The 27,059-nt window shown below is 39.3% G+C and overlaps 1 protein-coding gene across 5 annotated transcripts in view; it reads right to left on the reverse strand.

Annotated features, from left to right (window-relative positions):
* The window catches only part of RANBP17 (RAN binding protein 17), a 283,580-nt gene that overhangs the window by 94,032 nt on the left and 162,489 nt on the right, over positions 1-27,059 (reverse strand). For all 5 annotated transcript variants that reach the window (XM_059733449.1, XM_059733448.1, XM_059733450.1 and 2 more), the window contains 3 exons: positions 12,611-12,691; positions 4,488-4,551; positions 4,268-4,376 (listed from right to left, as the gene is read on the reverse strand). In XM_059733449.1, the coding sequence (XP_059589432.1) occupies positions 4,268-4,376; positions 4,488-4,551; positions 12,611-12,691 (254 nt within the window). The remainder of the gene's footprint in view (positions 1-4,267; positions 4,377-4,487; positions 4,552-12,610; positions 12,692-27,059) is intronic.

Consider the following 27,059-nt stretch of genomic DNA (forward strand, 5'->3'; position numbering starts at 1 on the left):
CATTCTGTAGAGAGGTTGTGTGACAAGTTGGGACACAAGTCACTTTTCATTGAAAACTAAGTAGTTCTTCAATATGAAAAGGTACCTTCAGCACTTTTTTGTTTTGAAGTTCAGTACAGTTGCATTGCCCAGGAAGAAGCAGTGCTAAAGAACCAAAACAGTAACGTTTCATTCCTAAAATATTTTACTTCAGTTAAAAAAAGCTGTAAAAGAAAGTACCCATGCATTATCATTACACAATAAAGGAAAGTTAAATGATAACATCAATTTTAACTGGAAAAGGAACAAACTATTCCATGAACAAAGTACTACTGCAAATTGCTTTTTTTGTTATGATCCAAGCTACCTTTGCCTATATTTATAGCCTCATCATGCACTTTGAAATAAAAAAATCTATTAACTATATTTTGGTGGATTTGCGCATGCTAAAAGTGTATGCTACTGGGTAGACCTGGCTGTGGTTTGTAGTAATGGTCTTATCCTCAATGAACTTGGACTCACTTTGACTGGCATTGCAGTTTGTAAAATCTTTGGTAAACCAGAATTAAAAGAAAAATAGGATTTATTAAACAGCATTAATATCGTTCAAAACTTTTATCTAAAGAAAATATTTTGTTCATATTTCTATAACAGTTTTCTTCATAATTTACACAAATGAATATTTAGTTTACTTAGAAATCTCAGGCCAAGGACCATTGTGATAAAATGGTACAATTACAAACTGCCAAAAAGCCTGTTTTCATTAGAGACACAACCTGGGGCATATAAAGAATTCAAAGTCTAATTAAATTCAAACAAGGTTCAAATTGTTGAACAGAAACCAAAGTGCATTTTGAAGCAAATACCAATTAATCTACTGCTATTTTTCCCATATTTGATTTGTATTTTTCAATCACTCCAAAGAACATGGTTTAAATACAAACAGTTTAAAATGTACTGTTTAAGACAGATTTCCAGTGAATTTTACACTTCAATTTGAACATGCACACTCCCTATTTCTTAAAAAAATCCCACAACATTTATCCTAATTTTATTTATACGTACATTATTTTAAATAGTCAGTAGTATGAACACCTTCATAAAGAAATCCTTTTTATATTTTATTTTATAAAGCATGAAAAGGACGACAGGCAATATAAACAGTTCTCTTTGAATGAAAACTAATGTTTTGCAACCTGTCTTCTAGCAGCTAACCTAGATGAATCAAGCCCAACTCAATTTCACTATATTCGTTTTTGCGCAGTCACATTTCTCCTAGTTCTGTGTTTCATTTGCATAGAGCAGGGTTAGCCAACTTGTGGCACGCATGCTGCAAGTGGCAGTCCGTCTCTTGTGTGGCACATGGCAGATTAGGAAAGAAGCAGGCAGCAGAGGCAGATAGGGCAGGGACAGTGAAGCAGCGCATATCGGGCAGAGGAAGGTGACTGGAGCAATACTCGGTGAGGGAGCAGGGTTTAGTTTTTGGTAAGCCTGCTGAGAGGGTTGGCCCACATTGGACTAGAGCTATCAAGCAGCATGGTACTTGCTCGCACAAATTCTCTTTAAAGACGTGATTTTTGGCCATTAGATGGACTCATTCCATCTATTCTTTCTCCTCTCCCCATAGAAAAGGTTAGTGAGGCTGCAGGTTCTGATTTATACAGGAAATGTATCTATTGCTTTCAATAAATGTCAGCAAAGCATGCAGCTTAATGGGCACTGAAAAACGTTAGCTGCAAGTTGCAACAGGAGTCACTATGTTTAGAAACCTTTTAGAAACAAAATGAAGCTGAATATGGATTAGTCTTTTCTTGCAATTAGATTGTTTAGGCCCAGTTCAGTTGCATTCATTGCTGACTTTTATTTTTTTTTTTAATCAGCAGTGGGTGTATTTACTAGTGTAGGTACAGGCTTCGGGGTGAACCTATTTCACATATATGTTGGTTGCCTAAACCCTTGTGCAGGGGCCTGAAAATCAGTTTACATGTCTAATTCCTCTTTTCATCATCTCTATCTAACACTAAAAACAACAAACAGCAGGGAAGATGATGCCAACAACCGAAAAAATATTTTTAGTAAAGAAGTGTGGCATCTACCTAGGAAAACTAGCAGTCCATTATTCTTACCAGAAAAGTACCTTCATACAGTAATATTTAAGAGAAAGAATACTATGTCTGCAAATGAATGCATATAGTAGCCAGCTCCTGGGCTGATAAATTAGTATAGCTATTAAGACTTTATTAATCCAAGACCTGCAGAATGGTGCTTTGTGCCTGAGAGCTTATCAAAATTCTTGCCCAATTCTGCAGCTGGTCCAAGAAATACCCCCCTCCCCAAACCCTGGCATCATGTACATTTCCCAGACCATCAGGGCTATAACACCAGAACGTCACTACTCCAAGGCTAGGACAGCAGATGATATAGCCCATTACTTTTTGCAAACCATATTATGAGATTTTAGAAAATGTTCTGAGGTTATTGTTACTTGTCTTTCTTAGGATATAACCACCTCTTGCTAAATCAAAAGCTGACATCTGTTCTTACAAGCTGACTGAAAAGGTGTCATTCTTACTTGATAAGAACCCAATTAATGCTATAGAGCGCTTAAGGAATTTTTTTTCCCTCACCACTAAGGGATGCACCTCAGACTCTTTATAGATTTTACATTAAACAATTGTTGGATAAAACAGAAACAGATTTTCCATTAAAAACCAGAACACAAGCATCATAACTCCCATGTGAATACCCTAAATTAAGGCTGTCAAACTTCTGAGTAGATATTCTATGCAGGCTGCACACTCCAGCAGGCCAAATGCTTTTGGGCTGTGTCATGCTATGCCATACTGCACAGGTGCCTTCTCCCCACTGCACAGCATGTCTTCTCCTCCTGATGTACCATGCTAGCACATCTGCCCTGCACCGAGTTCCCAGGTCCCCCCACTGTGGGCTTCCTCAGTCCCACGGGTGGGAGCAGAAACTGGAAGCCAAAAGAGAGAGAGGGAGCCAGGGGACTCTCATGGCAGCAGGAGCAGATGGGTAAGTGACACCTGGACTGGAAAACCAAGGGCCAAAGGTTAAGCCTTTGAGGGCCAAATACAGCCCCTGGGCCTCCAGCTGAACAGCACTGCCCTAAGTGACAGGCAACCAAAACTTGCGCCCTTTTGCATTCTCTCTCTGCCCAAAGTCTTGAATTTAATTCTACGCAATGGCACAGCTTCAAGGAGGGATGTGTAGAGCATGTTTGCTGGGAGGTTAAAGATGTTGGTTTGATTCTGTAAAACTGAGAGAAGTGAACCTAGGTCTTTACCTTCTTAGGCAAACACTTCAATTGCTAGGCTGTTACACAAAAAAAGGTCTTTTCTTTTAAAAAGAATAAGTTCTGCTCAGTTCTTTAAAGAAATGTGGGTGCCTACTTTCAAGAAGAGGTATTCAGACTGGATACAGACACTTGACTGCAGACCTGGCTAGGTGTCCAAAATCTGAGAAGAACTGGAATTTCAAATACACAATTCTTCCATTTTTCTTAGCAGCTCGCTTTAGGCATGGTTGTGGTCACTGCCTGGGTTATTCTGGGTCCCAATTTGAGGAGCCCAACTCTCTTTGTAGCATATAAGGAGTCTTGATACTGAACCTCAGCATTTGGGATTCTACTTCAGAGCCAACACCTAACTTTTAGGCACCTAATTCCATACTGAATCTTATCCCTTAAAGTATGCAGTTAATTTTACACATACAGCAAATCTCATTGAGTTCTGTGGGATCTCCAGCTGGGGTTACACAACTGCTCAATGATCTGATAATCTGAATCTAACTCAAAATCTAATCACTAAGTCTTCCTATACAGTGAGAATTTATACAAAGTAATATTAATCCTTGCTAAAGTAAGCACTGAAACCCACATGTTTGGAGTAGCCACTGATGCTACTCGGAGCCGAAGAGGTTCAGCACATCATAAGATCAGGCTCTGATCATATAAATAACCAGCTTAGTAACAGTGCGTAAAGGCCTTCTGTGCAAAAGAAAAATCTACTGAGGTTGGTTGTAGAGCTCATAACAGACGGTTACAAACAAAAAAAAGTATTGCATTTAAATAGCCACAAACCTCAAAAGTTGATTTGCAATATTATAAATACTATCAAGATCAAATGTAGCTTCCTTATTAATTGAGCTTTTTAATGGCATTAACCTATCATTAAATATTCTTAAACTACTTCAGCTCTGTTACTAAAATTGGTAAGCTTACAAAAGGTATCAAGATGTCTGAGGAACATCTTAAGCAGATTCTTACCTAGATCTACCATGAGGAGGCGGGTGAGAGCCGTATAGAATGTTGTTCGGCACCTAAGGTCGCTGAGACTGTAATTATCATTGACACCCAAAAAAGGGAAGTGTTTACTCTGACAAAATAGAAATGCATTAAAAGTTAAAATGGTTTATTATGGTTAAAAGTTAAAATGGTTAACATTATGGCTATATCTAAAATATCTGAACATAATAAAAAAACTTACTGTGTGAGTCTGAAGCATGAATTTCACAGCATCTATTTTCACTAGTTTTTTTAAGAGAATATAAGTAACAGATGTTAAAGAAAATCTGCCTTTAAAACATTATGGTGAGATTTGCATTTTTCTGCAAAACTTTCACCATTATATAATTGGTTTTTATGTATGATACAACTGCTAACTAAAAGTAGAAAAATGTTTCTCTCAAAGACTACCTTGAATTTCTTAAATATATAGCACAGAAATATTCTTTAGAACATTAAAAAAGATTATCCATTATTAACCAAAGCAATTACTTTTCATGTCATATATTATAGTCACAAAAGAGACAAATGAACTAAAGGATTTTTATAATTAAACTAAAAGTTTTCTTTTATAATAAATGGTGCTGGTTTTCCACATGGCACCACATTATCAGCTTTGTGGAGAAAATATTGCTACTTTGTAATAGTAGCAGCCAATGGAGTTTCCTGTTGCTGAAAGGTTGCTATTGGAAAGTGGGACTGGTTGACTGGTAGCCTTAAATGAAAGGACAGAACAGAATACTGTTTATTTGTAATTTTTCTTTTCTGAAGTTATCTTGCATGATGGTCAGTAAAACTGTGATGGAACACCCTAGTCTCCATGGGTTTTTTAAAACCTCAAAGACAATGGTAAGAAGATACAGAATGAATTAGACCACCCTTACAGAGCCAATTTAAAATGCACAACTTCAGATCATATTGTCTCACAGAATCATTACAAAAGAAAGGTAGATAAATGAAAACAAGGTGTAACACTACAACACACTAAGCTACAAATTCTGAAAAGAAAGGACCCTCTGGAAGATTACATGTGGTTAATAAGTGAAAAGAGAAATTTATATGGTAACACATTATCATTTAGTGCTTATCTTTTTAATTTTAAAATGTTGTTGTTAAATACTCACACTGTTATCCATCTGAAGAAAAAACTTTTTTTTAAAGTGAAGAAATTACATTTTACTAGTTTCCTTAAAAACATTTCCTATTATTGGCAAGGAGGCTACTAAATTAAGCTTACAGTCTGACCCTATGAAATGATGAAGACTAGTTAGCTAAGGAAATTAGTATGCCATGACATCTTTTAGGAAAATATCCTATTAGGATTCTTTTGCAAACAGACAAGTTATAGATACATATATGCAGCAGAAGGACAGCTTTACCCATGGCATATAAGGATGTTATTATGCTTTCTAGTTGTGGGATAGGATTGCCTGTGTAGTTTTAGTAATAGGTCAGACAAGGATTTGCTTGGGATGGTTTGGATAGAAATGATCCTGCCTCAGGCAGGGAGTTGAACTAGATGTCCTACAAAGATCCCATTTAGCCCTACTTTTTTGGAATTCTATGAACAGGGTATTTCCTGTCACCTGAACAGGATATCTATACACAGACACAATTTATGGTGTATGTTTAGTATATATATTAAATATACCTTTAAAAAAAAAATATAAGGATGCTCCCATAAGTAATTAAAATCTCCCCTTTCCATAGTGTTAATGAAAAAGAAATATATGTTTTGACAAAAGAGTATTTATGGAAGGAATAAAGAAGATGATTCTCAGAATGAATCTTGTACATTAAAGGTCTGTTTACTAAAAATGTATATGCAAAGCTTTCTTAAAAACAAAAACTTAAAAAAAAATATGTGCGCATTTGCTGTCTAATTCCATTCTAAGAAAAACACAAGCAATGCATGTATGCTAACTCTGTTTGTCACTGACTCTTGAGGTCACATGGTTGACTGAAGTCATTTAGCAATGAGTCCCCAGTGAGGCCTGCTACTCAGTGCCCATCAGCAGAACATAGAGGAGAGGCTGCTCTATGGGCTGCTTTAAATTATGCGAATTGAAGAGGTAACATAGGGATCATTGTACTAGCTAGAACTTAGACAGGCTGTCCTGTCCTCTGGCTAAGGACATACACCCAGTTTGACTCTTCTATCACTATAGTGTCCCTAAAGGTTCCTCCATCAAAAGAACCCATGGTTGACCATTTATGCCACCCTTTCACATACCTGGAAGCTGAGAATCTGTTTACAGAGTAGAAGTATTATGGTGATATGTGTAACTACATAATTAAGTTTTCTATATGTTTCCTACATAAAAAGTATCATTTTAGTTGTTTCTAACTGACTGGGTTTTACCATTAAGTTGTTATTTGGCATACTTATACTAGAGCAGGGAGCTCTAGCTTTTAAAAAAAGTTTTATCACATGCAGTTAAATTATATGTAAAGACTGAAAATGAAATAAATGGAATGAAAATTGACATTTTTTGAATGGTTCACTTTATTTTGAAAATAAAATGAAAACTTGCAATCTGGAAGATGATAGTTTCTAGGTCATAGCTGTTTAGCAATGGACAGAAGAAAATTGATTTTAACTGCTTGAGTTATAAAAATAAGTGCTTCCCCCCTACACACACCCTTCACACACTTGCAACAGGTTACAATAAACATTAAAATAAATGGGCTCCAAATAATCCACTGAGAACACAAAGCCTATGTATATATACTATAAGGAAAAATCCTATGAAGGCATATTTCTAGACTGCATTGACAAAAGATTTTTCTACTGTGCAAAATAAAGTGGAATGCATTATCAGTAGAAAGGTGATTACAGACTATCCAGAAAGGTTCACACCTCCAGTTACCTTCAGTAACTTATATGTAAGTGTGTACTGAACAAATAATAACTTCCTGTGCTTTACTGAATGTACATAGGGTGCAGAACAGAATATTAGTTTCATAGTTGATAGGGCAGGAAAGAATGCGGGGGTCAAATGACCACGGCTAGCCTCCTTTTGAAGACCCCCAAGGTAGGAGCAAGCACCACTTCCCTTGGAAGTTGGTTCCAGATCCTAGCCGCCCTGACTGTGAAATAGTGCCTCCTGATGTCTAGCCTGAACCTACTCTCAATCAACTTGTGGCCGTTATTTCTAGTTACTCCTTTCAGTATTCTAGAGACTTATCAAAGAGTTGAACGTGGGAGAATTTAATTTTTTCATTTGCCTGTTAAAAGTATTAAGCCAAAATGAATGTTGCAAAACTCAGTTAAAGAATCATTCAGAAGTTAACCCTGTCCTTGCTATGTGAATTATGACAGTATGTGTTCATGTAATTAGGGTAGTGTAAGAATGATTTTGTAGCAGTGATGATCCAGAATTATGTAAGAAGTAAGGATTTGTTAGAGTGATATCTTTTATTGGACCAACAATGTAGTTGGGATAAAGACAAGCTTTTGAATTCTAGACGTTCCTTCCCAGCTTTACTTGCATTTGAAAGCTTGTTTAACTCTACATAGTTGGTTCAATAGAAGAGATCATCCCAAGAAATTCTTGCCCCTCACATTCATGTCATTAAATACTCTTTATTTCTACACTGATTGCAGTTGTACTGCATATTTTGAACGAAGATGGGTCTGTTATACTTCTATTTTACTGAAGTGCTTCTGTGACGAGTAACCAGTGTCGGCAGGAGGCACTGGAAAATGACGAATGATTTAGTCATTCAGGTAATGGATCAGGACCCAGGAGTTCTACTATTCTTGTTTTTGTCCAAGATTTTGTGAGTCATCCTGAGAGAACCACTTATGTGTGCTTCAGTTCTAGATCTTTAATACTTGAATAAGAAATTCTTCCTGACATCAAGGGTTATTCATTATTTTTTATGAACCCCACAAACAAATCTAAAAAAATAAAAAGAAGAAAAATCCCTATTCATGTGGTATTTGGATAATATAAAATAAATGAGTCTTGGGCTCGTGTTCTACACTGAGGATAAAAAAAAAACAAGCAGCTGCCTTTTTCATTGAGCATCATTCAGCTCTTGCACTGAGTGAGGCAGGGGTCTTGTGGAAAAAAATAGCATGTGATCATGTAATTTCAGTCTGTACAGTTATGTGTATACACAAGTGCTTGAGTTAAGACTGCACAGGCAATGTTCATATTCTTTTAATATAAGGTCTTTTTATTGTAGGAGTTATTAATTATCTATTTTTATTTTAAATTGACAAAACAATTTTTTAAATTATCCAGTTGTCCTAAACAAGTGGATGGAGTAGATAACTATTTTTTGGCAAGTTTGATAATAGTTTTTAAGAACAGCTTTTGGCTATATTTTGGTTAATCTACAGCATTTTGGTAATTAATTATTTTTACACTGCAAAGCTATATAGTTTCCCCTATTAATAAGAGAGATTCTTTCATAACAGCACAAAGCATGAAAAAAACCTACTAAATATTTTGCAGCAAGTTGCTTTACAGAATAACAATGAAAACATAATTATTTTGTTATAGACAATCTACACAGAAAAAGTTAATTATTAGAAAGCACTAAACATACATGAGGGAACACTATGATTGTACTGGTATAAAGGAACCACTAACATGTTCCATTATGTAAATGAATTCAAAGATATTTCATGACTGACCAGCTAGAAGGGACATAATGATTTATAATTCAAATAACTGAGCTTTAAAATCAAATTGGGATAATATATTTCTAAATATGCAAACATGGAATAATTGTTAAAATAATGTAAAATATGACACTAGTACAAATCTCGTGTTTCCTTTTGTTGTTAAAAATGCCAGTTTTTTTTCTTTTGGCTGCTATGTAGAATGCTTACTAGAATTATGATTTTTCTTTTAATTCTAAGAGACTCTTGAGAAATGATGACAAAATACAAAAATAAATCCAGTTTCTAAGAACATGCAAACACTGACTGACTGACTGACTTAAACATTGGACAAGTGTGGAAATTAAACACATTGTTTAACCTTTCAACCCAATAAAATTTAACTTATATTATACGCTAAAAATTGACCCACTAGATCCAGTCTCTTAAAAACATACTGCTTCTTTTTAAGCAATGTATATTCAAACCTTTAAAAAAAAAAAATAATACAGCGTGAAAAGGCCAAAGTTTGCAATGCCAGGAACTAGTTATAAACCACTTCATATGTTTGAAATAAAAAGTACTTCAGCATTATTATTAAAAAAACCCCCTATTGGTACAGTTTTTATAAGAAAAAAATACATATCTTTAAAAGCCAAAATGACCAGTGAAATTGGGTTGTACATCATTTTCCAGCAAAAAAGGAAAAACAGCCTCGACAGGTGTAATTTATCATTTTTCTGATTTAATACCAAAGAAATATATTAAAATAATAAAAAGAATCCTGAAATCCTCAAAATTTGTAGTGATAAATAGCCCTCCCTGTCTTTATTGCATTATGCCTACTAACAGAAATATTGCATGGTGGATTTTGCCAGACAAGGACGATTATTTTCCAATAAAAAGTTGCATATTAAATTCCAGCACAAAAGTGGGTGTCTAATACTTTTGAAATCTTTTATGGTTTGCCAAGGAACACAATTTTAAACTTAACTAATACAAACACATCACAGTGAAGTGAACTGGTATTAGAGCTATCTCTATTCTATCCCACCAATCTAAACCAACGATGCTACTGTTCTCAGAAAGACATTTCTTTTGCATAGTACTTAAATATATTTTTATCTTTATCATTTTAGTTAATTTTCTTTTTATAAATTTTCAAGTATGTTGCATACATATTTACTATTTCATAAGTCTCAAGTATGTTTGATACATATTTGGTATATCTCATAAATATATATGGGGGGGGGGGTCGGACTCGATGATCTATTGAAGTCCCTTCCGACCCTAACATCTATGAATCTAAATAATACTACTGCTACTTTTGCATACCTTTACACATACCCCCCCCCCCCCCCGCCCCGAAGCTTTGCTTTCATCAGAGCTCTTAGCAACACAAGTTGTTATACAGAAACAATTTTCCTTACAAATTGGTTCTTCAGGACAGCTCTGGGCATTAAACATGTACTCCCCTTCTATCATGTTATATTGTATCCAAATCATATAGAACCAACTCAGCTACTTTGGACAAAGTCCAGAATAAAATTAAAATTATTAGTCATCAGTGTATTTCTAGGTCTCTTTTTAGCCTTAAAAACAAGTATTAGATGTGTCAATAATGTATACTGCATACTGACCCACAACTTTTGGTTAGGATGGCAAGACATTTGTCATTCACACTTCACATTTCTATACCTCAAATATTAGCTTCCTAAATAAAATGAATAACAATAAATAAAAGTCTACGATGGGAAGGGGCACAGCATTTAGACACACATAAATATATTCTGTTTTTTCAGTTGTAGGCCAACCTTTAACATATGTCCACCACCATATTTTCAAGGTCACTCTAATACAAGTCAATACTTGCTGAAGTCAATCCTACAGATCAAAACTCTGAATTATCATTGCACTTACAAAACCCCATAGGAGAATCAAATAACCAAAGAAAAGACCTAACAGATTAAATAAACTATAAATTCTAAAAATAAAATTAATGAAAAGATTTTGGATTTGGTATTTCAAACTGCAAGTACAAAGGTAATGACTGCAAAAGGCCTAATTATAGGTCAAGCCCATGTATAAATGAAATGTTATTTTCATGGTTCTTTTAGAGGGGAAAAAGGAGACTTACAGCATACCCAACTGCACATTAAAAACTGCAGATGTTTATTCATTCAATGCAATATATCCTCCCTCTTGGATTTTGTAAAATACTTTAGAAATATTTAAGTTTCATATGTGTCCTACATGTGTGGTGACATTAAAAGGTTTAACATCTCACATATTGGTTTAAGAGCAATTACATATAAAAAAAAGCAAAATAATGTATAATTTTACCTAAACAAAACACCCTTATTCAGTTTGCAAAACAATAAACATAATTTAATAAAAGGAAATACAATACAATTTTTCCAAGATGACCAGAACTTGAAGGACAAAATAAAATGATGGCCACCCTCTTTTCCTTTCTGGTTGACTAAAATATTAATCTCTTCACTCAAAAAGGTTAAATAAAACTTCTACTATTTAAATATTTAAAGAATACACTTATATAATTTTTCATTCAGTCTTGAAAATTTTGTTTTCTGTTGCCTATATCTACTTAAATATCTTGATATGGCAAAATAATTATTATATTTTCTTGCATAATACACACCTTGTTTTAGAAAGGCAGAACGAAAAAAAAAAAGATTTTTCCTGAGTTATGGCAGCATAGACCAGGGATAGAGCCTAATCCTTAGATAGTTTATCTCCATGTCCTGCTATGGCTATAAAATAGGAGAAGACAGACCAGGAACTAGCAGACAGCAGAACTGCCTTAAGTTAGGCTTGATATTCCATTAATAAAGCTATTAAAAAAAAAAGAAATTGTCATTAACACCTGTGAGTGGACATCAATGGGCCATTAAGTCAATTGACTTCTTCAGCTGCCTGAATAGTAATAACACAGTTGCTGAATTGTGAAGCAGCAATCAAAGCAGGATGTTTGAATCCCAGGCAGAAAATCAGCTCTCCGAAATCATGCATCTCAATTTTGCGGGGGCTGCTTTTGGGGGACAAAAGGTGCGCGTTATATGCAAGAAAATATGGAAATTCTTAATTTTCTTTAAAATCATATTATCTTGCCTGACTTGGAAACTCAACAAGCAAAAATGTATTTTATTTTTTCTTGTGATTAAGATGTGACTTAAGCCCTTGCTAGAAAATTTGCAACAAATCATACAACTAACACACTGGATTTTTACTATTAGAGCAAAAAAGCAATGAGCCCCGTTCTGTTTTTCCCACAAGACCATCATGGTGTTAATTACAAAAAGGTCCCAATTCACCAAGTCCATGCACGATACTAGGAGCACATGAGCAGCATGCAGGTCCTTAAAGTGAATCAAGGCCAAAATGGGCCCAGTTTAGCTCTCTTTGGAGTCAATGAGATATTGACTTCAAAAGGATTCTGGACAGGACCAGTGATGTTAATGATCGCATCATATGGATTCTATTCCATTAAGAATAATTATGAGAAATCATCCTGGAAAAACTTCCTAAAAATGCACTACACATAAAAAGTGTAAAGCAAACTAAATTAGTATTAATATTCTCAAAGGGGTTAAATCATTTCACTGTTAAATAAGTAGAAAAATGACTCATGATCACTTTTTACTATATTATAACCTAATAGGATGTAGAATGTACAATAAAAAGGATATCCAACAGAAAGATCATTTAGAAACTGAAGAGTCCTTGAAATCACAGGCTCACATCTTCCCCAATATTTAAGGTTTGTAACACTAGAATAAGAAAAAAAAAGAGAGAATTTATAGTAAGTGTTTCCCTCTATAAGACGACGGAAAGCACGCACACACAAACAGAAGTTACCAGGACATGATATTATGAATAAACCTGTCTAATCAAACCTTTATTTTTTTAATGCTTATGAGACAGAAATCATTACAAAAAACATGGTAATTCAAGAGGTAGGAGTTCTTCTCTTATATCTTTTATTGGAACAACTGCATATTTGGGAGAGAAGCTAGACAAGCTCCTGGGCACAAAAAAACCTTCCTCAGGTCTCAGGGAGAAGCAGATCCAGGTTGAGCTAAGCAGCAGAAAGAACTCTCACCTCTTGCACATTTCCTGGAATGTCACAGCTACAACACATGTACCCTACCACATAATCCTGCAACTGATTTATTATTAAATATTTTATTGTTACCAATCAGTAATCCCCAGTTAGTGTTCTGTCACCATTATTTAATGGTAAAATGTGTCAATCCAAGCATAACTTTACCTGTGTTAGTTACTTATATAGCCCTGTCACAATAACACTAACCACTTCACAGTCTATTCCAATTATCCTCCCAATCTCCGTGAAATTAGAAATGCTAATATCCCTGCACAGCAACAGGGAGAGATACTGTGGACTAGACTCACAGATATTTCCCACTGAAATTGTACCTTATAAATCGGGTAGCAATGAATTCCTGCTTCAGTTTCAGGAATTCCTCATCTGGTGTCATATCAAATGCTATATTGCATTTCAGACACATTAGATCTACCACATTTCCCTACACATTCTGAGGAGTTTTTACAGGGATCAGTCCTCAGTCCTTTTCAGCTTTTACTCCTTGATATCTCTGATAACTGCTACTGTAGAAATATGGCAGAACTAATGTAGTTGCATCTTCCTTTCATTTTTCCATTATACTCGTACAACACATATATCAAGGAATAGGGTCCATTGCTTTTCCACCTATTAGTGTCCAACTATCACCCATTCCATGATACTCAAGTCCTTGAAAAAGAGTTCATAGAAAAGTCTTTCCCCTGTTTGCTGCCTGTGACTTGGTCATAAAGCTAAGATGATGTCATGTTATAAAAATCACTGAATTAACATTTTTCAGGGATTTGATAAGGGTGGAACAGGATTATACTTTGGCACCTAGTATGTGGAATAGTATCAGGCCCATAAAATTTCTCCTGGCATCACTTAATATGCCTTCCCAGACAGTCCTGTCTTGTAATATGTATAATTAGCAAGTGGATGTTTACAAAAATCTTAGATGATGAAAATGACCAGATATCCTATATATGGTACCATATATTACTGAATTCACCCAAATCCAAGACAACTTTGAATTTAAGATGATCCCCCCCCCCCCCAAAAATTAGATTCTACACCTGGAAAATTATAAATTTGTTGTCATTTTACACAGAGAAAGTTGTCTTATATTTGTCCCCCCCTGACCTATGGTGGGGAAAGCAGAGGTGGGGATGGGCCAGACCCTTGCCCCTAGCTCTCCTGCACCTTATCCCCTGGCACCTGTGCCCATCCCTACCCATACCTGCTCCATGCCATACATCCCCCCTGTCACATACCCTACTGCCACCTGCCCCTCCATGCTTGACCCTGCCCCACAACTCCCTGCTTCCCCACCTCCTGCTCTCCCTAGGGTAGCCATTGGTCCTGGTTTATACCAGACTGTCCTATTTTTAAACCCATTTACTAGGGTTATGCAAAATGGCACCATTCCATTTCAACTTGAGTTTCAAGGTTTTGACAGAACAGCGTTTTGAATTTCATTTAGATTCGAAACAGCTGTTCCGTTTCGCTTTGTCGAAACAGTGAGGCTTTTTCTACACTGTTTTGATGTTTCGCCCATTCACTATAATGAGGAAGCTCGAAACAGCCTCTCTTATCTGGCAGACAGATGGGGGCCCGCAACCCTAGGAGGGCTGTGGGGGCTGTGCTAGCCCTCCCGGGGCTGTGGGCCCCTGATCTGCCTGCCAGATGAGGGAGGGAAGCCAGGTGCTGCTGCCTGGGACTGGGGAGCTGGGGAAAGGAACTGAGCCCAGGTGCTCAGTTCCCTTCCCCAGTGCTAGATTGGGCTGGGGAAAGGAACTCAGCCCAGCTGGGTTGACTTTTCACCCTCAGCCCAATCAAAGGGCTGGGGAGGGGAACTGAGAGATCCAGCTCAGTTCCCTTCCCCAGTGCTGTGATCGGCTTTCTGCAGGAGGTGGGGAGAGCCAGGGATGCACTCCCACCTACTGTTGGGAGTGCAGCCCTGGTTCTCCCCTGTCTCCCACCACCTGGTTGCTGGCTGCTTCAAAACTCAAACTGTTTCGAAACGTCGAAACATTTTGACTAGCCTTGTTTTGTTTCGAGACTGTTTCGAAGCCCTTTGTTTTGATTTTGCTGTTTCCAGCTTGAAATGAGTCGAAACAATGTTGAATCGAAACAGCTGGTGAAATTTTGCATAGCCTTACTGTTTACCTCCTGTCAATTTCTCAATAAGGAACAGATTGCAAAAATTCCTGTTTTTTCAGTTCATTAGTGGAAATACACGCCAATCATTTGTCCTTACAATTCTATTGGCTGTGTCTAGAGGTAGGGAGATACACAGCCAGGAGGAGCAGGGTTCCCAGCCAGGAAGGGAGGGAAGGAGGTGGCCTTTCTGTGGTAGCCCTATACCTTGCTGCTGATTGGCCAAGGCAGTGGCCCCACCCCTCACTGCTGATTGGCTGGGGGGGCACCCCTCAGTAAGGGGATGTCCTGTATCCTGGGGATTTGTCAGTGGCCACCCTAGCTCTCCCCCAGCAGCCTGCTCCACACCCTGCACCCTTCCCCTATGCCTCTTGCTGTCTTGTGCCTGTCTACCCCACTCCTGTGTCTGACCCCTACTCCCTGCCCTCCACCTCCTTACCTTCTACTGTAGCTCTGCTCTGGATCACAACAATCAGCAGCAGTCAGCCCTAGCCCAGCCTGGCCAAGGAGAAGCAGTGGCAGTTTCTGGCTGGGTTGGGTCAGGGCTGAAGGGACTGGAGCCTGAGCAGGAAGTAAAGGAGGATGGGGGGAAAGGGCAGACACAGGCACATTTCACCTGAGCTCTCACCAGTGCTGAATAGAACAGAATAATTACATCCCAGATTTTAATATTAATAAATCCTGGAATCAAGTTAGCTTTTTTTTGCAACAACACTGTCCTGTTGACTCAGATTAATTTTTTTATGCACTATAATCCTCCCCACCATTCTTTACTGAAGTGGTGGCTTTCCTCAAGAGGACAAATTTCCTTTACGTCACTTGCAAATTTTAGATGTACTACATTCTGTCATACAAGTAATTAATGAAAATATCAAACAAAACTAGGCACAGAACCCCATTCAAGATGCTTTCTCCGTTTAACAGAAAACCATTATCCCCTATTCTGGAGAACAGTTTTATAAACGATTATGCACCACCTTTTGGGGATTAGATCCAGACTATATTTCTTTAGTTTGCTTATTGAATGTCATACGGGGCACTGTCAAAAACCTTACTGAAGTGAGGCTGTATTACTTCTATTGCTTCCCCTTTAATCACTAGGCCAGTTATCTAGTCAAAGGAGGAAATTATATTGGTTTGACACAACTTGTTCTTGAGAAATCCATGTTGGCTGTTTTTTATTACCTTGTTATCCTCTAGATACTTATAAATTGATTGTTTAATAATTTGTTTTAGTACTTTTCCAGATATCAAAGTTAGGCTGACTGATCTGTTGTTTTTTAGCTCACATCTTTTTCCTCTTTATAAAGATAGGTACTATGTCTGCCCTCCTGCAGTACTTTGGGACCTTTCCCAGCCACCATGAATTCTTTAAAAAAATCACTAACAGTTTAGATGTAGTTTCAGCTGGTTCTTTAAGTGGTTTAGGATGAAGTTTATTGGGCTGTGTCAACTTGAACACATCTATCTTTTTGAAATACTCATACCTGGGCTGCCCCTATTCTCACCTATGCTCCTATCTTGTTGTTAGAATTAATTTAATTAAGTATCTGAGCACAACTAACTTTTTTGGGGAAAGTTAAAGCATACAAGGCTGAATACTTCAGCCTTCTTTATATCATATTTATTTTCCTTCCCTTATTAAGTAATGAACCAATTCTTCTTATATTTTGTATAAAATACACACAAGAATTCTTCTAATGTCTGAGGGAGAGAACCTATGCACTGATACAGGAGAAAAATGCTCACTGCTCTAAGACATTAAAGCAAGCTACCATTTGAGTCTAAGTGCTGGTTCCTTTTTTCTTGTCTTTCAAGTGGCTTATTGATTAAAAATGTTACAAATAAAATAGAGTTAAAGCAACCAATCAGGAAGCTTCAAGTGGCAGAGTAAAGAATTATATTGAATAGCATTACCAATGTCAGGTGAACAGGAACTTATGTAGTAGTTTTGTCTAAAACAAATATTCAAAATGGCAACAAAAGATTACAGATGTTCCTTATAACTACACTCAAAGCAAAGAACTACACTGTACATTTTCAAAAAGAGATAGTTTCTAACCAGCGCTTCAATAATAAACTGAAAAATCATATTTAAATTAAAAAGGTTATTATTTTTCAGAGTATGCAAAAGCACGAAGACTTGCTTTTAGTTTGGATGTGTAGCAGAAAGCCCCTTTTCCTCTTGCCTGCAGTTGCTCTCCCCTCCTTGGATATGTTTTTCATCTTCTACCTTTTCTGCCCTGGCCAGCAGCTCAGGGTTATTTGCCCTCAGGAGCTTCTGGGGCCCAGCCAGTTGGTAACTGGGGATACTAGCCCCTGCTGAAGCAGCATTCCAAATTTATTTTTTAAAATACCCCCAAATCCACATTCTTATACAATTAGAACAAAAGAAGGAGAGAAAGGGGGATTAATCAGATGGGCAATGTTTTATTGCTATATTTACAATGTTAAAGGCATCTGGAAGCCTACCAGTGTCTCCAGCATCATAATAAAATAAATCCTAAATATCTATATGTTTTAATGTTTTAACACTGCCATGCTCTGGGGGTATGTGTGCACCTGCATGCACCCCCTATGCATCGCCAATGGTCCCCTGCCTCCTACACGGCAGAGACCACCCCACAGCACATGGACTATCCTGCCTGCAGGGTCCCACCCCCCAGGGGCTACAGATCCCCCTCCAGCTCCCCTGCTGGTCTCCAGCCCCTTGCTCCTTCCCCTGCTCTTCTCCAGCCTCCAGAGGCTGGAGATGAGCAGGAGAACAAGCAGGAGGCTGGAGAGAATAGGAGAATGAGCAGGAGGCTTGTTCCCCCCACCCCCATTGGTGCCCCCAGCTCGCCATTTGTTCCCTTGCTCCCCATTCATTCCCTCCATCCCCCATTCCCCCTGTCCTCCGTTCATTCCTCAGGAGACGAGCAGGAGAATGAGCAGGTGGCTGGAGACCAGCAGGAGGCTAGAGACAAGCCCCTGGAAATGAGCTGGAGACATTCCCCTGCTCTCTCCAGCCTCTTGCTCATTCTCTACTACTGCGGGTGAGTGTGTGGGGGCTGGGAGAGCCAGTGGGAAGCTAAGGGAACAAACAGCAGGCAGGGGGAACTAATGGGGGGGTGGGGAGAGCGAGCCGGGATCCAGGGGAATGAACCAGGAGCAGGGAGAACAAACGGGGGGTGGGGAGAACAAATGGGGATGGGGGGAACCAACAGGGAGTTGGGAAAGGTTCCCTCCCCCCTCCTCCAGGCCACCAATGCCCTACTTACCTGGCAGAAACTGGGTCCAGGTCCCTGCAGCTTGCACCACTGCCTGCCCGAACCGGCAGGCAGTGTGCTTCAGGACCAGGGAAAGAGCCAATGACACAGATGCTCTGGCAGCATGCCAGAGCATCTCTCTGGAGGACTGAGACTCCGTTTGCCTCAGGGCATGGTCTGGGACCATGCCCTGACCCAATTTTTTCCCTCAGGGTTTTGTTTGACCCGATACCCAGGGGTCTAATTTTGCTCCCCGGCTGCAAATTTGCAGCAGGGGGAATGTTTTTTTGTTCCCTCACGTGCTTCTTGCAGCATCTCAAAGTGGTTTGAGATGCTGCAAGAGGCACGTGTGGGTTCGTCGGGATGCGCCCACTATGTTCAGCCAAACATTCATCCTGGATGCATTACACAACATTTACTTTTCTCATATTGTTGTTATCCCATTTAGGACTAGAAACAATACTGTGTGAATTCATTTACAATCACATAAAACAAATACCAAATAGTTGAAAAAATATTTTGTGAGCCCATATGCTAATTATTAATAATCATGATTGCATGGGTGTCCATGTGAAGAATAAAGGCTCAGACCTTAAGAGATAATTGTTCTCATGCTCAGCAGGAGACTTATTTCCGATTTTCAACAAAACATGGATGGAAGGCCTACAATTTTGTGACAGAGACATAACTAATTGAAATCATAATCAGAATATTTACAAGACATTCATGGTGGCTAAGCTCTGAGAAAACTTCTGGCTTTGATGAATATCTACTCAACATAAGCTCTAATGCATTAATTAATAATAAGTGACAAACTCTCTCATATCACAAATGCTGCTGGAAGGTATCAGACATGTAATACAACTCGCTCACTATTAATGTTGCAAAAGAACTTATTAATGGATATTGCTGACCAGGTCTGCACTGTGGAGCCTGTGTTAAAGAATTCAAAGGGAACAGTTTAAAAGTGTTCACATGGGAATGGCGCACTGAAGAAACTAAAATTAGGTGTAGCTAAGATACTTTAGACAATTATCTTCAAATCTAGGAGAAACATAATTCACTTGTCCTGTCATTGATCACTGAACTCATACCAGACTTCACAAAGTGCTTCACATGGAAACCAGAAGCTATGTTTTCCATGCGAAACAGCATACTATCACAAAATAGGATGTGTAAGTCTTCTAACACCAGAACACAAACATTCTTTAATATGTCACAAAGGATTACTGCACATTTGATCATTACAAATCAAAATATTATATGTGTTCCTCATGTTTCTCCCACAGCATTTAAAAACAGAATATTTTCTCTATGAATCTTAACTGTCACGATTAGATGTAAAGCATTTTTTGATGTAGTTATAGGATCACCTCAAAGTAAGAAATGATTCTAATGGTAGGGTGTAGTGATGACTTACTGATTCATTATTTTCAAAGTGTTTTTACCAATTTATGGTATAAAAAGCAGTGGTGGTCATTAACGAGGCAGTGTAATTTTTTAAAATAGAAAATAACTGTGGTATCTCAAAAAACACTATGCACTGACAAAGCAGCAACCATAATGGATCACTTCTAACTATAAAGAAACTTAAAAATGAACTAAAGGTACAAAGTTGCTGTTATTTTTGATGAATATAGTGTTAGAGCAATATTCGTCATGATCATTTTCTCTTATTTTACATAGATAAAAAAAGGATATTTTTGGCTAAGCACAAGTATAGGCTAATATTTTCCTATTGTGGAACCATTTGTTAAAACGTGAACTTGCCTTACAAGGAAAAGTGATTGGTGATCTCGCTAGTTATAGTACTCCTTGTCACAGTTGGCAGAATTTGCTCAGTAATGTGGTAAGAATGAAGGACATTATGGGGTGCCTATACACATGCTCTGACATGTTCTAATTAGAACTTACTGGAGCAGACTTGATTCCACTGGAGCATTTTGATTAGAATGCTCCAGCATGCTGCAGCATCTCATGTATTCAGGATCTCATGTTTCAAAATGGCGGTGGGGGGCACTTTAACTGAAGCTTGTCTAATGAGCTTTAGTTAAAGTGCTCCTGTGGCTATTTTTAAATGTGGGACACTGAATACACAAGACACTGGGGGCATTTTAATTAGAGCGCCTACAGAGACTGCTCTGATTAAAATACCCTCCTACCTCCCTCCTCCCCCGGAGCACATGTATAGGCCCCCACAGATTCTAGTCCCAATTTTCACAGAACAACCTATCACTGGTAAGCAGGTAGTTTATTTAAATGGATGGGGACATGAAAGTGTGTGTCTAGATAATGGATTTATTGTCAATTAATAAATGTGTGTCCTGCTTATTCCTCAATTTAAGTAAAAATGCTCCTTTTTGACATCAAAATGATCTCCAGGATAGTATTCAAAAACAAAGACAAGGTTTTCGTATAAACTTAAACTACAAATGTAAAAAAAATCCAATACTAAAGATCAAACACACCACCTAAACTGGAAATGTTTTCTTTTAAACAAACTAGTCTTTAGAAATGTTGCATATGTTCAGTAAATATATATGCAGGACCAGTTTACTGCTTAGCTTAAACTGCTGATGCAAATACATACATGTCAAATCTAATGCATATAGTAGTATTTGTAACCTGTGAAATGATTTTTCTGACTTGGATGATATGCACAGACCCTAGTTTCCTTTCAATGACAACAACAGATGGGAAAGACAGCCAATCAAACTGAAGTCTCCAAAATGTCATACAATGGTCTTTCTTTCTCAGTTTCCCAATTTCACTGTAGTTTCAGCAAAACAAAGAAACAAAAAAACCCCCAAAAAACAAAAAAAGAGGAAGGTTTCTAATGCCATGATGAGCTTTGCTTCTAGAAATCACAAGAAATGCATCCATCAAAGTGGGCCACTGTGCTGACTGATTCAGTTGCAAATAATTTGTAGATGACAGAAAAAAAAGAATGTGTGGGTTTTTTTGTTCAAGCACAGATCACAGAATTCTTAATTACAATAATTTTAAAGTACCCTGTGTGGGTATGTATGTTTAGAAGCAAAAAGTTATCCAAGTGCAGCAGAGGAAGTTAACTGTCAAGACACCCACACAAATCAGATAAATAAAGTCAATTCAGAGAATTGGGGACAGAAGAAAGGGATATACATGGGCATATTTTGTTATTTTTAAGGATATGGCTTGCCCTTAACATAACATAAAAGGCAACTGGGAAACAACAGGCCTTTCATTCCATGTTTTACTCCCACTCTTTATGTAGGTAGGTAGGTAGAGTCGGGAAAAGACAAAAATCCTTATCTTGCTGGACTTCAGATAACCAATGGACAGCTAATCTGGACAGAAAGAAAGAATTTCCTGTACAGAACTGTCACTCCAGATCAAATATATATATAAAAAAATCTCCTTTCTAGCTTCAAGACTTTCTTGGAGAAATACTTAGATTTGATGGGCAGGAGTTTTCTTAAAGCTAAATGTTACAGCTGCTTCTGTCTTATTGGGAAGAAACTACTTAGCTCTTGTCTTCACTTGAAAATTATGTCATGTTAGAAAAAGTCCCTAAGGAATCATAGAAACTAACACAATGTTTGTAGTCACGGTAGCCAGAAACAGGTTACATTTAATATTGTGTGAACTTGTCATGTTTAACCTAATTGTTCCAGTATTTTGTCTCCAGTAAAAACAAATCTACTGAAGATCATTTGAAAGTCTGCAGACTAGATTTAGAGGAAGCTAGTTTGACAGCACCATTCACTTTTTTTCCCCTTGGAAGCATGGATAGGTAGTAGGGCTGTGCAAATCTTTGGTCACCGATTTGATCTGGAGGAGATTCGGCGGCCGAATCTCTGAATCCAAATCGAATCAAGAGACCCATTAATCTCTCTGAATCGAATTGGAAGCCTCAGACGTAGACATAGCTTTATGTTTTTTCTACATACCTCAAGGTAACAGGTGGCTCGTGAACGCTGAGATGGTGGGGTGGATGGAACGTCCAATGGGAGTGCAGGGGACCCAAAAGTGGACCAGAAGCACTTCCGGTCCACTACTGGGTCCGCCGTGGAGTGGACGGGGGACCCCCCCCTCCCCAGTGACTGATGCCTCCTGGGTCTGTGGGGGGATGATCTGGGCAGGGATGATCAGCAATCCGGGGGGGCGCGAGGGGAGGGGTCCCCGCGCTCAGCGGCAGACCCAGAAGTGGACTGGAAGTACTTCTGGTCCACTTCCAGGTTCACCGCCGAGAACAAGGGGGGCCCCCCTGCACTCTTGTGGGATGCTCCATCTGCCCTATCATCTCAGCATTCACGAGCCACGCCTGGTACCTTGAGGTACGTAGAAAAAACATATAAAGCTGTGCCTATGGCTGAATCACTGATTCTCCAAATCAAAATTGAATCTTCAGATTATTCGGCCAAATCAAGTTGGGACAGTGATCTGAATTAGCAAACTGAATCAATGTCCCCCAAACTGGGCTGAATCCGAATTGAATACAGCCTGCTTCACACAACCCTAATAGGTAGTACATTCTTGTTTCTCTTTTCCCAAGAGCACAGAGAAATAATTTCTCTTCAGGGACTTTAAATGTCTTCACAGATTGTCCAAATCTTCAGAGATACTCTCTTGCCATAATTCAGCAGTTAAACTTCAGATTTAGAGGAAAGTTCTCCTCTCTCATAAGAGATAACATCAAGTCTTGATATATAGGGAAAAAAGGGTATAACTTGCAAAAATCAAAACCTTTAAAATTTCTCTCAGGCTTGCTAGACTTGAGGGAAAGACAAGCATGCCCAACCAGACCAGAGAAGGGCCATGACAAGAGGCAAGAAATTCTCTCTAATTATTTCCTAGGAATAATAAGAATAAAAGAATTTATTTGAGTACTGCAATCCTGGTAGACTTGATTTATTTGGATAAACATCAGAGAAAAGAGGACAAGAATTACAGCTTCTCAGTGATGTGGGTTTTCTGGAAAAATTTGAATTGGAAAATTTTCTGGAAAATTTTCCAATGCCCTAAATAGAGCATGAACTGATTTAGCATGTTTATTTGACTTAAATTTAGTAAACAAAACTAAAATGTTAATTTTATTTCCCAATAGCCACAAGTGTTTGAACTGAAATATGTGATTAGGGAACAAAATTAAATACAGCATACTTTAAGTGGTTTAAAGGTTATATTCAAACACATTCAAAGCTTTATGTGGAAATAAATTATTTTTATTGGAATACCTGTATGTATGCAAAGACAATACACAATTGCATGTACTTCCCTTACATTGTTTGTTTAAATTTAAGAAAAAAAAATGAAGGTACTGAAAACTGTTGACACACTAGTTTTAGCACACCCAAAGAACTGTGCATGATATGCCGTGGTTGTCCATTCATCTACTTCAACAGTTTAACTCTCTTCCACTGAGGTCGTTGCAGCACCTCCAGTTTCACTGTCACTATCTGTAGAATCACTTGCACTACTTATTAGTTACATTTCAGAATCAGATTGAGGCAAATCTGACTGAGAACTACTTGAACCACAGTCTCTTTCACTAAAGGATGGTTTTACCAATTAATCTACGGACAAGGGCAACTTATCATCACACTGCATATTCTTCATTAAGTGTGCTTCTGACTGAAACTGCAGAAGCAAGAGATTTTGAGAAATAGGAACAAGCTTAGCGGTGCATAGATTTGTTAGTCTATGCCTCTTATTTTGTCTTGATTGAGTTGAAAGCCTTCCAGTTCCGTTCACAAGAGGCTGCTGTTCGTGGAATTCCTAGGATCCTTAAAGCAATCCTAGACAACAGTCAGGTGTAACAGTAACCCTTCCACTATGTGAGAGGAGACGCATTCTCTGCTGCCCGCCAAATGATGTCTTTGCTCCAAAGTTTTTCTTTTGCGTGATACTCGGCAATGTCTGCCATCACAGCTATTTCACTGATGTTGGGGACATTCTTAGCCACTTCTTTAATTGTGCTGAGGGCTGTAAATAATTCATCTTCTGATAAATGTTGTCCTCTGTGTTGAGGAGCGAAAAGGTTTGCTGCCAGATGAACTGGATGAGAACAAAACTCAGATCTCTTAGTAAACATTTGTTTTACTTCTTTTTCTGGATAGAGGTGAAGAAGGCAAATGCTCAATTATATTTTCATTCAGTTGTCTCAATATCTCTGGAATATTTGAAAGGCTTAGTGTATCTCCTTCAAGTTTCTTGATAGCAACTGAAACTGGTAGTAGCAAATTGAATGCTCCTTGAACTTGGACCCAGAACACATCCTTGTTGAGAATCTGCTTCCGAATGTTCATGGGAATAATCTGGGATACTGTGTCATCTACTGAAGCACACTACAAACAGTTCTTTGTGCGCAGCAAACTATGTAAACACTTTGTAGCTGAGCCCCATCTAGTTTCTCCTGGCAATAAAAGTACACTTTCCTTCCCCTGCTTCTCTTTTTGTAATTTCTTCAAAGTCTGATTAGCACCATGATGATTTTTGAAAACCTTAACAATTGCTTTGCAGTTTGCCAATATTGTCTTGATTGTATTTACACTTACTATGTTCTTTGCCAGAAGATTCAACCCATGAGCAAGACAACCAAATACTATTAAATGAGGATACTTTGCCTTTTACTATTTGCCATGCAGCTTTCATGTTACTCGCACTATTAGTTACAAGGGCTTGGACCCTGGAGGGACCTGCACTTTCAATCTCTTCACTCGGTAATTTGGCTATATATTCACCTATATGATGAGAAAATTTGGTAGCAATTGCTTTCAGGAATATTGGTTCAGGTGTTGCTAACATAATGTTCAATAAAGGATTTCCTTGACCAATCCTTTGAATAATCATTGTTTGAACTCTGTCATACTCTCTATCTAAGAGAATGTGATAAGCAATAATGTGACAGTAACTTATATGACGGGCAAATTAGTTAATAAAGTTCCTTCCAGTATTGATTTTCAGTTATGGAAAGAGGTGTACCACTTGCAAATATAGCTCAAGCTAATGTAGAGGTGGGCAATTATTTTGGGCGGAGGGACACTTACCCAGTTTTGGCAGGCTGTCAAGGGTCGCATGGGTAGCCCCGCCTTTTGAAAGGTGCTCCACCCCTTAACAGGTGCCCTGCCCCCTGGTCACCATCTTGGGACCAATGTCCCAGGGCCAGCAATGGTTGGGTCCAAAGTGGGGCACAGGCTGGCAGGAGTCTGTGGAGCTGGGCTGGGCTGCACCAGCAGGGAGAGGGGGAGCTGGCCCAGCTCCATAGAGTCCCTGCCAGCTGGGACCCTGCGCTCCTGCCACCCTGCTTTGGACCCTGCCGGCACTGACCCCAGGGCATTGGTGCGGGCCCTGTGCTCCCACTGGCTTCCTGCCCACTCACAGCCAGTGACCCCCAACCCGTGGTACAGGTGGGGGGCAGCGCACAGCTCCAACCCCCTGCTCACCGGCAGGGAAGAAGCTGCTGCTGAGCTCAGGGAAAAGTGGCCCCTTACCCACCTGATGGTTAGCACTCCCTGCTGCAGGCACTCGCAGCCCACGCAGGGCTGTCTGGATCAGGCACAGGCAGTCCCAGGCAGGCTGTGAGCAGCTGCAGCGCAGGGCACCGGCCACATGGTGAGTGAAGGGCCACTCTTCCCCACACTCAGCACCAGCTTGTAACCCGCCCCGTTGCCAGCCTGACAGTGGGGCCGGGTTACAAGGTGGTGCTGAGCACAAGGGAGGGGAAGCAGCCCCTTGCCCGTCCCATGCCCTGCATTGCAGCTGCTCGCAGCCTGCCTGGGGCTGCCTGTGCCTGCTCCAGACAGCTCCTTGTGGGCTGCGAGCACTTGCAGCAGGGAGCGCTGGCCATGGGACGGGTGAGGTGCTGCTTTTCTCCATGCAGGGAAGGAGCCCAGGGAAAAGCTGAGCGTGGCGGGGGGGGGGAGTGAAGCGGCCCCTCCCCTGCCCCATGGCCGGTGCTCCCTGCTGCAGCATGGGGTGCTGGCCATGGGGTGAGGGAGGAACTGCTTCCCCCTCCATGCTCTTTCCCTGCCCAGGGTCCCCCCCGCCCTTCTCCCTCCCCCCCACCACTTACCTGAGGTTCCGGTGCAGGGAAGCCATGTGCTCTGGCAGGGGCTTCTGGCTGGGGGGGTGGGGCTGGGCAGGCCCCGCTGTTGTTGGAGCCCGCTGGGCTTCCCCTGTGTCCTACTGCCCTTGATTCCTGTCATTTTTGACAGGAACCAAAGGCAGAGAAATACAAATTTTCTACATTTTTTAGGGGCCCCGTGGGCCGGGTAGCATGGCCTCATGGGCTGCATCTGGCCCGCGGGCCGTATTTTGCCCAACCCTGAGCTAATGTCTCATCTGCTTTTTCTTGATCTTCTTTTGACATTTTGTCCACAAATCTTGATAAAAAGCCTGACTGTCTTGAACAGCCATTTATGGTGGACCGCATATCTGGTGGTAGTGATCTTGAAAGTGAGGATCCTGCTCCTTCCCCCAGACCTGGTAGCTCAACATTTTAATTTTCCATTTTTTGCAAATCGGCTATTTCACTTGAGCTACGAAGTTCCTGCAACAGAAGGGGGAAAAGGTTTTTATTTTAGTCTATTTTAGCCTGGCCTCATCCGTAGCCTGGCCTCATCCATCAGAAGGAGAAGGAGAAGCGGCAGGAAGCTTCCTTCC

Source organism: Alligator mississippiensis, chromosome 9 (genome assembly GCF_030867095.1).
Source record: "Alligator mississippiensis isolate rAllMis1 chromosome 9, rAllMis1, whole genome shotgun sequence".
Classification (NCBI taxonomy): domain Eukaryota; kingdom Metazoa; phylum Chordata; order Crocodylia; family Alligatoridae; genus Alligator; species Alligator mississippiensis.